The 15710-nt window shown below is 44.7% G+C and overlaps 1 protein-coding gene across 2 annotated transcripts; it reads left to right on the plus strand.

The window, feature by feature from the left end:
* Window positions 1-986: 986 nt before the first annotated feature.
* Window positions 987-9012, plus strand: LOC137415446 (uncharacterized). Of its 2 annotated transcripts, none has more exons than XM_078782529.1 (4): window positions 987-1490; window positions 1805-2237; window positions 6907-7047; window positions 7167-9012. In XM_078782529.1, the coding sequence occupies exons 1-4, from the start codon at window positions 1476-1478 to the stop codon at window positions 8357-8359; spliced, it is 1782 nt and encodes a 593-aa protein (XP_078638655.1). In that variant the 5' UTR covers window positions 987-1475; the 3' UTR covers window positions 8360-9012. The 2 variants fall into 2 exon arrangements, with proteins under 2 accessions (XP_078638655.1, XP_078638656.1); XM_078782530.1 differs by having other exon boundaries at window positions 993-1009.
* Window positions 9013-15710: the final 6698 nt, after the last annotated feature.

Here is a 15710-nt window from a genome sequence, read left to right on the forward strand (position 1 = left end):
TCAGTTATACACAGATTATAAAATAATGGACACAATATGCCGTTATAGTTTTTGCTAATTAACATAACTAATTAATGTGCAACTTTTTGCACTGACGAGTTATGAATTCCTCATAATTTTTTAACTAAATATTTGCAAAATTTCAGCAAGATTCCAGATGTGGGTCACAAAAGTAAAAAAATAGACACATTTTGCCAGTTTGGCCCACGGTCTAATACGGAACGGATGGCTTGGAAAGCGACAGCAAGCCGCTTGCTAACGGAACACATCCCGGATATACCATGCCGGTTGAACCATAAGAATCCTCAACGCGACTATTCGGGTTTAAGATTCGTTGAAGAAACAGATCAAACCTTGCAAAGTTTACCGGAACTTGTCGTCCTCTGCTACAGTGTTTAGATGCGTGGTGTATATAGATCCTTGGGACTCTGAAAAAGAACGGTATTTAAACTCAAAAGAAGAGGAAAAGCTATTTGCGAATATTAAATAAATACAATATCGTACATGCTGAGACTGACTGTACTGGCGGATCCCGGAGGGTGCAGTGGTGCGCACCCCCCCCCCCGCCCCCGCCGATTACAAATATTATACAACACCCCAAGTGCGACGGTAAAAACACACACAGGCACACGTCGTTTCACCAGTTCGTTGATCTCGCCATTATTCATCACGAATCTGTTGAACTGTTGGACCAGGGACAAGGAACTGCAGAAACTTCCAAGAACGCACGAAATACCTAACCGTTTCTGACGATCAATTTTTAAATATTCCCTGGGGAAGGACCCTGAGACCCCCATTCACCACCTCCCCCACCCTCCTTCGGCGCTATGGCTTGGTGCACCCCTCCCCTTCAAATCCATGCCCATGGCTTCGCCCCTGGACTGGATGGGGGATTACGCTCTCGTCCTGCGAATCATGCGTCATCGCGTTTTACGTCGCACGATTAAGCTCCTCCCTTTTAGCTCGGACGTAATCACGTAACTTGCAGATTTCTCAAATTTCATCAGAGGTGAGGTAACGTGTCTGTACTCGTGACCGGGTTTAGGGATTATCAAGTTATTCATGAGAAATGTAGAATTATTGTGTTTGATGAGGGGAAATGTTTGAACATGACAAATGTACAATGACGGAGAAAGAAGGAACCGTGATTCACACGTTCGTTCATTTCGTCAAACATGGCGTCGAAGATTGTGACTGAAGAAGAAGAATAGCATGTCGGATCAGTGAGCTCGAGAATCAAACTTTTCATTTTCCATCTTTCTCCATTTGAAAATCTGTTCCGAGAGATTCTCCTTTTCTAAGGTTCAATTCGAACACTTGGTCCGTCAGTCCCTCATTGAGATCCGTGCTGGGTCGATGGACTCAGGTAATCGCGTTGATGAGCGGGAAACCACCATCACTGATTGTATTTAATTTTAAAGTTTACACATTGACGGACTCGAGTCGAACGTGAAACAACTGGATGATTTACACGGATGATCAAGATTGAGGTAATTATACTTATAGGTGATCAAACTGAGGTAATAATTAATAAACTCGATGGATACTCTCGTTGTCTGAGGTAATTATAGCTGATTAAGTTGATAATAATTAATAAAATGCTTCACAACTCAGAGGTGAGTGTGGGTGTCTCTGAGGTAAACTGTCGGTGTGAATGTGGTGATCAAGGTGGATACGTTTACCGTTTATCTGGACACGTGATCAAATTGGATAAGATAATAACTCACAAAACGTTCCAAAGTGAGTAAAGTAAATAACATGTATAACTTTTCCGTGATTAATATAAACATTGTATCCTTGGCAGGTAATCGGTGAAATGGAGAACTTCTTGGAATGGCTCAAGTCCCAAGGCCTGAGAGCAGAAACAGCCCGAGCAGTGATGGACAAGCTCGGAATTGAGGACCAGAAGGTTATTCGAGCTTGTGCTGAGTCGGATCCATTACGGGCCGAGCTCCTCTCTCTCTCCAAAGAGAAATTACAATTTGCGATGTATGCTGACTTCTGTACATTTATGGATTCTTTTTCGAAGCCACAAGATGTCCAGATTGCAGGTTCTTCTCTTTTGGGAAGTGTTTTCGTCACCTTTGAGAATGTTATTCGGGAACTTTCCAGTTTCTGTGAAAAGGTTTTCGGATCCCAAAACGTGGACCGGGACGACGTTTCTGGTTTCTGTGGGATCGGGCTCCGTGGTTTCTGCATTCTCCAATTTCAGGATCATGGATTCACACCCAAGTCTGGTACGTGACGTATTTTTTAAATTCAAAATAGAATGTCAAGAAGTACCCTTTATGTTGTGTGATTTTTTTTTTTTTTTTACCTCTGCCACGAAAGGTAGGTGGAGGTTGTGTTTTCACCTTTGTCTGTTTGTCTGTAAGCAGGATATCTCAAAACATTGTGGATGGATTCTGACGAAACTTGGTGGACAGGTCACGTGTGTGACGAGGAAGTATTGGTTAGATTTTGGTGAAGGTCCAGATGCGGATCCAATAATTAGTCCTTCCGCCGCACAGCAGGAGACAGGGTTTTGCAATTGTGTGTGTGTGTGTGTATTGTCGTGTGATTGCCCCTCAGTTAAGACCGGGGAATCGCGGATGGAAACGAGCTTAACGAGGCATCAATGGCGGATTTGCTATACACGCGCGGGAGGTAGAAGGAAAGAGGAAGAAGCGGCGAGATTTACTTGACGGTCCGCACGCGTCTTCAACCTGAGGGAAATAATTCAAACCGAACACGGATTTCGAATAGAAAGGGAAAATAATAAACAGGTTTATTTACAAGAACTATTGGGACAAGGAAACGCAATGGTAAACACTAAATCCTAAATTGGGATGTCCCAACACCTCACTTCAAATACAGAACAATGGAAGAAAAAAAACCACCTTTAGAGGCCATTTTTCCCCGCAAGCGGGGGTTGGCCTTTTTCGGGAACCGTGGTTTTTGTTGTTTTTCGGTCCCCTTTTTTGAAGCAATGTTTTACGGCCGGATGCCCTTCCTGACGCCAACCCTTTTTGCCGCCTTTAACGACGAGCAGGGAATTACCAGTGAACTGGTACAAGAACAATGGAAGGATGAATAAAATCAAATCGTTGTTTTGGTGTGATGCGTCTTATCTGTCTGACAGTCAGGTCCGTTCAGGCTCGTCGTTCAGACCCCGAGCGTGCAGTCCGGGCATGATCCGATCCTCGGGAACTGTTCAGCCGTCGGCGCGACCAGGCCTCGATGACACCTCTCGCGCGCACGCTGCCGGGCCAACGTCCGCCGGTGCGCAGCAAGCCTTGTGTTCCCGCGCGATGAATAACCAGGGCGGATGATCGTCGGCGCTCAACAGGCAAAGGTCCACACGGGAACGAGAAGGCAAGAAGGGAAGAGAAAGGCGGAGGCGAAGATAGGCAGAGGCGAAGGGGCGAAGAGAGATGAAGGAAGAGAGGGTCGAAGAACGAAGAGAGAAAATGTCGATCTCTTCTCACTTTTATCAGATGTCCTCTGACGTCAGCTCTCTATCTCCCCCAATCAGTGCATCGTTTCTAGTCTTCCCAAATCTTCTGATCTACACGTCCCCTCCCATTTGCCGAGCGCTTGGCGCCCTGCTCCCATGCCATTGGTCGGTGGCCAATCACAAGTCCTTCTTTACTCTCCAATCAGTGCTCTTGGTGTTGCTCGCCCCTCCCCCTTCTGTCAATCACGAGCTCTTCTGGGCGTGGCTATTACCTGCTTGGCCAATGTCTGCTGGCTATGGCGCCGTTGTACGCAGCCGCTTCCTGTTGGTTCTTCCGGTCAGTTTTATCGTCTTGTGGCAGAGGGGGAATTAATTTATGTGTGCACTAATGGATCGATCTAATGTCGAAGGGATGTATTGCCATAAGGGACACCGGGATGTTCACAGAGGGAATGACATACAATGGAATTAGCATATTCCCTACAGTTTTTTTTTTTTTTTTTTTTTTGCATAGAAGATCGAGGCTCGTGAAAGAGCTAACATTAATCACACAAAAAGTCAAACCGACACAAACCGACACATAAAACACAAAATAAGGGGAGCGATAGACAAGATGGGGAGAGAGGGGGAAGGACACAAACACAACATTTCAGAGCAGGGACATCGAGAGAAATGTGGGAGGGAGAGGGCTTGGGGGGAGGTGGGAGAGGTATAAAACATATGGACACAAGCCTGGTGTTGGCTTAGCGGTTAGGGTGCCGGCTTGGGATCCTAGGATCCTGGGTTCGAATCCCGGTCGATCGCTGAATTAACGCCAGGGGGTTGACTCAGCCTGTCATTCTTCCGAGGTCGGCAAATTGAGTACCAGCTTGCTGGGATGAATGATCACGGTGTGTACCCCGATTTAGAATAGGTACACCGTATCCCTGCGCATCGTAAGAGGCGACCAAGGGTTGGCGTCAGGAAGGGCATCCGGCCATAAAAACACTGCCTCAAACAGGGAACTATGATTGTCATGGGGCCCGCAAGGCTAACCCCCGCTCTAGCGGGGAAAATGGCCTTAAAACGATCATTCATTCATATTCATTCAAGGGCTTCCAGGAAAGAAGTTGGAATTTCGAAAAAGTGGATTTGGGGTGAATTAGTGGGGGTAGAAAAGATCACGGTTTTGGATGGGGGAAGATAAGAGATGGTGGTGAACAGCTGTTTTAAAGACCTGGAGGGAGGAGTGGGATTGAAGGGAGTGGGGGAGTTTGTTCCAGAGGTGGGAAAAAAGTGGAATGAAAGAGTGAAGGTGAGCAGAGAGCCTAGATTTTGGCAGTTTAACCATAAGAGGGTTGCTGGCAGATCTTGTGCGACCTGTAGGAATATTTGGGGGACAGAGCACAGAGAGAGCTGGGGGAGCAAGGCCAGAGAGGAGTCGGTAGAAGACAGAAAGACCACCAACCTGCCTGCGGTGAGTGAGTGATAGGCCCTCGGAGTTAGCTTCATCGCAGGAGATTCCAATTATTCTGAAAGCTTTGGCTTCAACAGCGTGAAGCCGAGCTAGGTGTGAGGCAGGAGCACCGGCCCAGAGGGGGGAACAGTATTCCATTGAGCTGCAGATGAAAGCCTTGTATGTGGTGAGCAGCTCAGGTGTGCCAAGGAAGGACTTCGCACAACAGAGGATGCCCAGTCGGGGACTGGCTTTGGAGGCCAGCTTGGCAATGTCATTTTCCCAAGAAAGATCATGGCAGATAATGAGACCCAAAAGCTTGAGCGACAGAACGTCTTGGAGAGGATTGTTGAGAAAGTAGATGGGAGGGTTTTCCAGTCGGTCTTTTTGGAGAGACATAGCAAGAGTGTGAGATTTGTCAGGATTGAAAGACATGTTCCACTTGTTTGACCAGTCTGTGATTTTGTCCAGGTCTGTAGAGAGTGAGGAGGCTGCAGGCTGCCGATCTAAGGGATGAGGAATGGAGCGGCAGAGAGTGGAGTCATCAGCAAAGAGATAGAGAGGATTTTCCAGGGAGTTAGAGAGATGATTGCTGAAGACCAGAAAAAGCACAGGGCCCAGAACACTGCCTCGAGGAACTCCAGCCTGGACAGGAAGTGGAGATGAGAGAAATCCATTCAGGGCCACACGTTGACTACGACCAGAGAGGAAGTCCGCAAGCCATGCGTGGAGATTTCCATAGATACCATAGGAGGAGAGTTTGGTGAGCAGAGCTGGGTGCCAGACTGTATCAAAGGCACGACATATGTCAAGGAAGAATGAATGAATGAATGATCGTTTTAAGGCCATTTTCCCCGCTAGAGCGGGAGTTAGCCTTGCGGGCCCCATGACAATCATGGTTCCCTGTTTTAGGCAATGTTTTTATGGCCGGATGCCCTTCCTGACGCCACATATGTCAAGGAAGACAGCTCTGATTTCCTGTCCGGCATTGAGGACCTCCATCCATTGTTGAGACAGCAGAAGCAGCATGTCCAGAGTAGAATGACCTGGTCGGAATCCAAATTGATCCAAATTCATATCAGAAGCGATGATGGAATCCATGACTTTGCTGATTAATTGGGAGCAGGCTGATTGGTCTGTTGTTGCAAGTATTTATTTTTGCATCTCTTTTGTGTAAAGCGGAAATGTTGGCTAATTTCCAAGCTGATGGCAGAAGACCTTGAGCAAAAGAGAGAGTGAAGAGAACAGAGAGAGGGAGTGAAAGAGCCGCAGAGCAGGGTTTTAGGACCCGTGGGCTGATGCCGTCTGGTCCAGTTGCAGAATCAGAGTTGAGGGTTGACAGAAACTTTTCCACCTTGTCAGGAGGAAAGGACACAGAGTCCAGGAGCATCTGGGTATCATGTGTACAGAGAGAGATGGGTTTGGAACACAAGATTTTGAGGCAAACACAGAGTTGAGGAATTCAGCTTTTTCCCGTCCGGAGTCAGCTGTGTAGCCGTTTGAGGTAAGGGAGGGGATGGAGGGGGAACAAACCCCAGAAACAGATTTGACCAGATGCCACCAAGATTTGGAGGTGGGAGACAGGTTTGAGAGTTTAGTCTTGAGAGTGGAGAGATATTATTTCCTGGCTCTCCTGAGGGGAGATACACACTTGTTCTGAGCTTTGTGAAAGGAAAGTTTGACAAACGTTTAACGCCAGTGAATTCCAGAAATTTTTGAAATGAATTTTACAATTTTTATTTTATTTAAATTGAATTAACAATTGAACAGTGTTGAACATAAATCGCCTGCTTGTTACTTCCAATAACCTACGGTTTAGCAGTACTTGGACATGTTAAATAGGGTGGTGAATAAGGGTGATGTAGAAGACTGTTTCAATAGCGCTTATCATCCAGAATTTTTCTTTTTAACAATCTTTAACTTCATTATTGTATTTAAATTTCAGACACATTCCATGACGTAATGTGTTCTATGAACTCTCGAGATGGTTCTCAACCTCATTTCCTGCAAAACACTGACGTTGATATGTTCACAGGTGATGTGCGTCCTGTAAATATGGAAGGCAGACAACCCAACAACGATTCATCTGTCACAGAAGATTCAAGATGTACTTCCACAAAGGAAGATTCAGATGATATTCACATGACAAACGGAAGTGCTTTCTGTTTTGCAACTGGTGAGTGGAAAAATTAACATACAATCTTTTGTGTTGAGAAAATATATAATTTTCAGAAATGTGTTAAATATTTTATATTTTGATTTTGACCAAAAAAATTATATTCTTTGTTTCTGTAGAACAAACCAGAAGTAATATGGGACAAATAAGGTCCAGTCGCAGCTTCACAGTGAGGAAGAAGCCTTTTTTGAAGAAACAATCACAAAATCAAGACTCACTTCCTATAAAATACAAGTGCATGTCTGGGCCTTGCAACACAACGACTAATATTAAATTAAACAAACACAAAAAGGTTCTAGAAAGGCGAATACGTTACAAGTGTAATGTGTGCAGAATGGATTTTTCTTCAACGAGTAACATCAAAATACACATGAGGATCCACACTGGAAAATGCCCTCAAAAGTGCTCTGTCTGTGATGAAGGTTTCTTGACAAAAAGGCATTTGAAATTACACATGAGAATCCATACAGGAGAGAGACCTTACAAATGTTTGATATGTAACAAGGGTTTCTCTCACAAAGACAAATTGAAAAGGCATATGAGGATCCATACAGGAGAGCGACCTCACAAATGCTCGGTATGTGGTCAAGGTTTCTCTCAAAGCAGCCATTTGAGATTACATATGAGGATCCATACAGGAGAGCGACCCCACAAATGCTCGATATGTGATAAAGGTTTCTCTCGAAAAGGCCATTTGAAATCACATATGAGGATCCATACAGGAGAGCGACCCCACAAATGCTCGATATGTGATAAAGGTTTCTCTCAAAAAGGCCATTTGAAATCACATATGAGGATCCATACAGGAGAGCGACCCCACAAATGCTCGATATGTGATAAAGGTTTCTCTCAAAGCAGCAATTTGAGATTACATATGAGGATCCATACAGGAGAGCGACCCCACAAATGCTCGATATGTGATAAAGGTTTCTCTCAAAGCAGCAATTTGAAATCACATATGAGGATCCATACAGGAGAGCGATCCCACAAATGCTCGATATGTGATAAAGGTTTCTCTCAAAAAGGCAATTTGAAATTACATATGAGGATCCATACAGGAGAGCGACCCCACAAATGCTCGATATGTGATAAAGGTTTCTCTCATCGCTTCAATTTGAAATCACATATGAGGATCCATACAGGAGAGCGACCCCACAAATGCTCGATATGTGATAAAGGTTTCTCTCATCGCTTCAATTTGAAATCACATATGAGGATCCATACAGGAGAGCGATCCCACAAATGCTCGATATGTGATAAAGGTTTCTCTCAAAAAGGCAATTTGAAATTACATATGAGGATCCATTCCTGAGAGCTGAAATCTGAAATACCAGGATATGGAAAATGAGGTTAACAAGATTTGAAAATTGAAGAAACGTGAAATTGTACCAGTGATAGTCAGAGCAACACGGAATCCGGATGATGAAGAAAACCCGAACTGAGTACTTAAAAAGTATTTTTTTTAAGTACTAAAAAAGTATTGAGTACTTGAAAGAAAAAGATGAACATCAGAATGTCCACAACAATAACTGCAAATTGGTGCCAAAAGACAACAAGAATCCCAAAATGCTAACCCCATCCACATCCTCAAACTGAGTTTAAAGAAAATGACAGCTTTAAAAAAATGTAAAATTTATTAATTTGGTTTTCCATATTCTCACCACAGGATTGTTGAACATTTTATGCCAAAAACTCTAATGGTAACAGAACTTAATTGTCAATCTGATCTTGGTTCTCATCATGCTTCTATCATGGGTCTTCCTTAGGTTGCTGGGAAAAATGGCCTCTGAAGGTGGTTTTTTTTCTTTTTTTTTCGTTGCTGTAGTCCATATTTCATTTCCATGTGTGATATGGGGAGAACATCCTTGTTGTAAAATTGTTTATCAGAAGAAGATTCCAGCCTATGTTTTTCATGAAACCTCAATTTGTGAAGAGTTTCGCAATAAAGAGAGCTCCGTAAAGCACAAATGCACTGTCTGTGTTATTACCCTGCCCTCGCGAAGCGAAAAACGAGGTTAAGCATTCAGGTGCGTACGTGTGCCGTGTGCCATGTGCCGTGTCTGCATTTTAAAAATTCATTTTTTCGGCAACCATTGATCCGATTGACACGAAATGTTACCATTGAAGCGCCTCCACCGACAATTTTTTAGTCATATTATGACGTCATAGGTCACGTGGTACGGACGCCATCTTGGAAAAACGTTACACCTCTATATCTCCCAAACCGCTCACTGGAAAAAATTGAAACATGGCTCATTGTCAAGCACTCACCAAGGGGAATAACATATGTTGATGGTGATGTCATTGGTGCTTTAATTATGACGTCATAATTCGACAAGTACAACGCTTGATCTGATAATCTATTTCTATAAAACACAGTTTGTGTGTGTGTGTGTAATATTACCGATAGACTCCTAAACGGAGAGGCTCACGTGCTTGATATTTGGCATAGACATGGCCATTGAGCCTGGGACGAACATGGCCTACCTCAAAATATTTGACGAGATCCATATTTTTTATTCATATTTACCTCAGCGCATTTCAGCGAGGAACATTATACACGGAATCTCAGCCGGTCCCAGAGCAGCTCGCTGATTCGCTCAGAGCGATGACGTGATGTTCCATCCCCGCCGCCAGACCACTGAACTGAAAATATATAGAATGACCATTGCCATTCACACCACATAGGTGGAGATGCAGCTACCGGGCGCCATCTTGGTTTGCACTCGATGCTGGGCGATGGTGATTTCCGTCACACGTTTGCACGTAATTCAGAGCGAAAAGCGATTGCGTTTTTTCACCTTTTATGCGATCGTGTTTTTGTGTCGATTTTTGTCGATTTTGTGCGATATGAATTAAATGTCTTTGAAACAGCTGTGAAACGTCTTTCCACAACCTTTCCGTAACCGATTGGAGCAGTTTATTGCCGCACAAAATGGCATTTAACAGTTGTCTGGCTTTTAAAATCTGGGACACGTTCAAAACAAACGAGATCCGCGAAGCGAGTTGGTCGAGTCGTGCTAACCAAGATGGCGACACGGCGGCTTCACTTTTCACGGAGTATGAGCGTTCTATATATTTTCAATTCAGTGCGCCCGACTCGCTCACGTACTTGATTTGTGGCATAGACATGGCCATTGGGCCTTCACGGTGTAATTTGTGCGAGGCTTTTGTCCGAGTGAGCTTGAGTCGAGAGGGCGAATTTATGGGTTGGGAATGTATGGGTCTCCCTTCCCCCGCCCGGCAACGCTGGTACTGGAGGGCGTCACAGGATTGGTGAGTCTCCAAAATCCGCTTCGTGCTGTTGTTGCAAAGATGCAGGACGATGTCGCGATTGTTGTGCTGCTCTCCTACCATGAGAACTGCAACGTCATTGTTGACTGGCCCTCCCCTTCCCTCCCCCTTCCCCCTCCCCTTTCCGTCCTCCTCCCTCCCCCCTCCGTCCTCCCCTTCCCTCCTTCCCCTCCCCCCTCCCTTCCCCCTCCATGCTACCCCCCTCCACTCCCCCACCCCCTCCCCCTGCCCCCTCCCCCTCCCCTCCCCCCTCCCCCTCCCTTTTCCCCCTCCCCCTTCCCCTCCCCTCTCCCCTCCCCCCTACCCCTTCCCCTTCCCCCCTACCCCTTCCCCTTCTTCCCTCCCCCTCTCCTCCCCCCTCCCCTCCCCCTCTCCTCCCCCCTCCCCTCCCCCTCCTTTTCCCCCTCCCCCTTCCCCCTCCCCCCTCTCCTCCCCTCCCCCCGTTCCCCTCCCCTCCCCCGCCCGGCAATGCCGGGTACTTCTGCTAGTTATGAATAAAACAAAAATTCCTCTGCAACTGTTGGTCAGATGGATATGACATTTTCAGATTATGTGCAACTCCTCCTGTGGAATTATTTAATGATAATTATAACGTCATAGGTCACGTGGTACAGACGCCATCCTGGAAAAAATCGAAAAAAGTTGCACCTCTTTATCCCCAAAACCGCCCCATGGAAAAAATTGAAACATGGCTCATTGTCAAGTACTTCCCTTGGGGAATAATATATGTTAATGATGATGTGATCGGTGCCTTTGTTATGACGTCATAATTCGGCAAGTACAACACTTATCTGATCATTGGGAATTTTCTTTTTCTCAGCAACTGTTGGTCTGATGGGCACGAAATTTTCACTATAGGAGCACCTCCTCCTGTGGAATACTTTAATGATAATCATGACGTCATATGTCATGTGGTACAGGCGCCATCTTGGAAAAACCGAAAAATGTTGCACCTCTATATCTCCAAAACCGCTGCATGGAAAAAATTGAAACATGGCTCATTGTCAAGTATTGCCCTTGGGGAATAATGGGAATAGGTGTTGTTAACAATGACGTCATTGGTGCTATAATTATGACGTCATAATTCGACAGGGGCTACGCTTTGTCTGGTCAGTTTGAAATGTATTGAGCGTGATCTATGCAACAATTATATTCGAGAATATAAATTTATGATGTCATCGCTCACGTGGTCTGGCAGCCATATTGGATCAAAGGAAAAAAATGTTCAAAAACTGAAGAGTTGGCTCTCAACAAGTTGATTGCGCAGGGTAAGTATTCTATGAATACCATCCAGTTGTGAAAATGTAATGGCACATTATGAACAATTATTATCAGTCAGTGGAGAGTTTGGAGTTGTCCATATGTCCCCATAAGTAATTCTGATCAAACCGAGAGTTGTTCACAAAACCAGTTGAAAGCCTTGCATTGCGTTTACCATCATGGCATGACTGCATTTCATGCCATCACTGATTGTGACCAAGAGCTCAGTTACACAGATCCCAATGTGGAAGGCCACACAGCTGGTTGCCACCACATTTTTCTCAACATCAATGATAAAGCATTGTTAATGAAGGGAATACCTTTAAACACAGACTTCCAAAAAAGAGAAAAGGGGAACGAACCCCTCCATTCCCAAAAGGTTGAGATTTAAGTCCATGTGGCCACTAGCCATACCATGCAGCAAGAATTATTCCAAAAACAGATCCTTGCAACTACAGACCAATCAACCTGCTCCCAATCATCAGCAAGGTCATGGAATCCATCATCACTGCTGACATTAAATCCTTCCTTTTCTCCAATGGCTTGATCTCGGATCATCAATATGGATTCAGACTCGGCCACTCTACTCTGGACATGCTGCTTCTGCTGTCTCAACAATGGACGGATGTCCTCAACTCCAGACAGGAAATCAGAGCCGTCTCCCTTGACATATCTCGTGCCTTTGATAAGATCTGGCACTCCGCCATGCTCACCAAACTCTCATCTTGTGGTATCCATGGAAATCTCCACGCATGGCTCACGGATTTTCTCCTGTCGTATTCAGTGTGGGGCTCTAAATGGAGTTCTCCCATCTCCTCTTCCTGACCAGGCTGGAGTTCCTCAAGGCAGTTTTCTGGGCCCTGTGCTTTTCATAATTTTCATCGTGATCTTTCTGACTCTATATAAAATCTTTATCTTTTTGCTGATGACTCCACCCTCTGCCGTTCCATCTCTCATCCCTCAGATCGACAGTTTCGGGCAAAAAGCAGCCTCAACTCTCTGCAGACTTGGATAAAATTACAAGCTGATCAAACACATGGAACACGTCTTTCAATCTAAGAAATCTCACACTCTCACATTGTCTCTCTGAAAAGACCGTCTGGAAAACCCTCACATCTACTTTCTCAAAAATCGTCTTTGAACAAGTTCTGTCACTCAAGCTTTTTCGTCTCACTACCTGCCGTGAACTTTCTTGGGAAAGCCACAATCTGGCCTCCAAAGCCAATCACCAACTGGGCATCCTCCATCCTGCAAAGTCCTTCCTTGGCACTGCTGAGCTGCTCACCACCTACAAAGCTTTCATCCACGTGTTGATGGAGTATTGCTCTCCCCTCTGGGGTGGTGCTCCTGCCTCATACCGAGTGCGGATTCACGCTGCAGAAACCAAGGCTTTTAGGATTGTTGGTATCTCCTGGCATGATGATTGTTGGCACGATGAAGCTGATTATGAGGGCCTTTCACTCTCTCACCACATGCAGATTGGCGGTCGTTCTATCTTTTATCGACTCATCTCCGTCCTTGCTCCCCCTGCTCTGTCTGTGCTCTATCTCCCAAATATTCCTGAAGGATGCACAAGGTCTGCCAGTAAACCTCTTCTGGTGAAACTACCACAATCAAGACTCTCTGCTCGCCTTCACTCTTTCATTCATCTTTTTCCGCCTCTGGAACGAACTCCCGCACACTCTTCAATCCCACTCTTCCCTCCAGGTCTTTAAAACAGCTGTTCACCACCATCTCATATCTTCCCCCATCAAAAACCTTGATCTTTTCTTCCCCCGTTAATCCACCTTAAATCCACCTCCTTCAAATTCCGATTTCTTTCCTGAATATACCGTCCTTGTTGTGTCCATCTTGTTTATCCCGTATACCCCACCCAAGCCCTCTCTCCTTCAGGGATCTCCCGATGTCCCTGTTCCCTACTGTTGTACTTCCCCCTCTCTCCCCCTCTTGTCTCCTGCTCCCCTTATTATATGTTCCATGTGTTATCTCTCATAGGAGCCTGGACTAAGTTTATAAAAAGGTTTCACTGTCTCCCCTTCTGGCCAGCACTGTTCTTGGTCAGTTTCTCACAGTGTGCTTGTTTTGACTGCAAATGGATGAGAACCAACATCAGGCATATTCGTTGTTCTCCCAGGAAGAATTTGAGTATGGTGACGGCCTGTACGCATGGAAACTTGTCCCTCCTCTCGATTCTGCACAGTCTGGTTGACTGTTCATATTTGTGGTTGGCTCAGTTCCGGAAACAAAGAAATGAATGACCCCGGTGGCACGACTATATCGTCAGATTTGGCCTTTTTCTGAAACATCAACTTTGAAATTACGTTGACGCCAATTATTGGGTCTGTCACTGGTCCCTTACTGACCACAACACGGACTAAAATGGGCATTTCTCTGCCACCGTTTTTAAGCTTACACTGTGCTTCAAACCATCCTTCAAATGGAATGGGGCTTCCATTTGCATGCCTTTAATCACAATCCCTCCTGTAGGATTTCTTCCACTGGTCTTACAACGGTGTCTGGCAAGCTATCTTGTAGCCAGTCTCTGTTTGCTCTGCTTGTTTGGGAACCAGCATCCGAAAGGGCCTGAACCTCGATGCCATTTAGTTTACAGTGCGTTATGAGTTAACCATGGTAGTACACTGACGAACATCGACATTATTTAATCCAAATAATGGACGAGGTGGTTAAATTATGCATCAGTTCAACATTAATGTGAATAATTGTCGAAATAACCAGAACAATGCGACTGTGTCGCCAATATGCCTCCGCATAGTCCCACAATGGGTAGATGCCACCATCACGTGATCCCCTACCCATACATATGCAGAGTGCATATGATACGCCTCTGCATATGTATGGGTAGGGGATCACGTTTGTGAAGTTTCGTTTTGATCGGATAAGGTTTGTTTTTCTATTCAAGATGGCTGCCAAACCACGTGACCTATGACATCATCATTTTCAAACTATATGCAACAGTGCTGTTAGATGATATTTGTAAAACTTTGCATCGATAGGGTGAACGGTTTCAGAGATATAATTATTTAATATTTTCCTTCAATCCAAAATGGCTGCCAAACCATGTGACCTATGATGTCATAAATTTAATATTTCAATACAAATGGGTCATAGATCATGTGCATGCAATTTCAGATTTTTATGATAAGGAATTCGATTAAAACATTTTGGCTTTTGTTCCCCATTGGGAGTCCTTGCCAATGTGCCAAGTTTCAAATTTTTCCATTCAGCGGTTTCCGAGAAATAATTTTTTAATTATTTGCTTTTAATCCAAGATGGCTGCCATACCACGTGACTTATGACGTCACAATTGCCATAAAAACATTCTGCATGGGTGTCACTCCTACCCTGAAAGTTTTGTCTCAATCAGACAGCATAAATCAGACAGACATCTCAATCAGAGGCATAAAACGGGACTGCTGTTCCTGAAGCTTCGGGGATCAGCAGCAGCAGTCGCTCAAACCCCACAGACCTCCTCAGACCTTTATTTTTTTTATGTCGTGAGCAAACTTTGGTACTGGTTGTCGGGTGATGAAGTCATGTGATGAAGATGATTAAGGTTGTAGTCAAGTTTCATCCAAATTGTATGTGTAGTTTCGGAGAAGAAAGTAAATACCTATTTTGGGTCGGGGCAAACCTCGCCCCCAGGAGGCGCCCCAATGAGCGCAGATTTTGATGCGGTCAATCAATCCACCATTTTTGTGCTTATCTCGAAACCAACATTTCCCGACTACTTGCGCCACCTCCCCCTCCTCCATCCTACTCCGCCCCTCACCCCCTTACACCTAAGTTCTGTTTTTCCTTTAGCCCATTGTCTCAATTTCTAATTGAAAAACGATTTGACCAACACCCCATAACCCTTAAAAATGTTGTTTCTTTCTCCCTACCCCATCTAAGCCATTAACAAAGGTTAAATATTTTTATCTATTAAAAAATAAATATATTAAAGATTTATTTGAAACAAAGACATATCTATTAAAAATAGACCCCCATATTTTCTTCTCTCCTCTCCGAGATCGGCACTGTATATCATACACCGCCCAAATAATACAGACGGGAAATTGCTGAGAGATATTTCTTCGTTCTTATTTTAG

Source organism: Myxine glutinosa, chromosome 7 (assembly GCF_964187855.1).
Source record: "Myxine glutinosa chromosome 7, kmMyxGlut1.1, whole genome shotgun sequence".
Taxonomy (NCBI): domain Eukaryota; kingdom Metazoa; phylum Chordata; class Myxini; order Myxiniformes; family Myxinidae; genus Myxine; species Myxine glutinosa.

Excerpts from the sequence above, each read along its gene's own strand:
- LOC137415446 (XM_078782529.1), top strand. Across the intron at positions 2,238-6,906 it reads TGGATTCACACCCAAGTCTG|GTGATGTGCGTCCTGTAAAT; the intron begins GTACGTGACGTA and ends ATATGTTCACAG. Across the intron at positions 7,048-7,166 it reads TGCTTTCTGTTTTGCAACTG|AACAAACCAGAAGTAATATG; the intron begins GTGAGTGGAAAA and ends TTGTTTCTGTAG.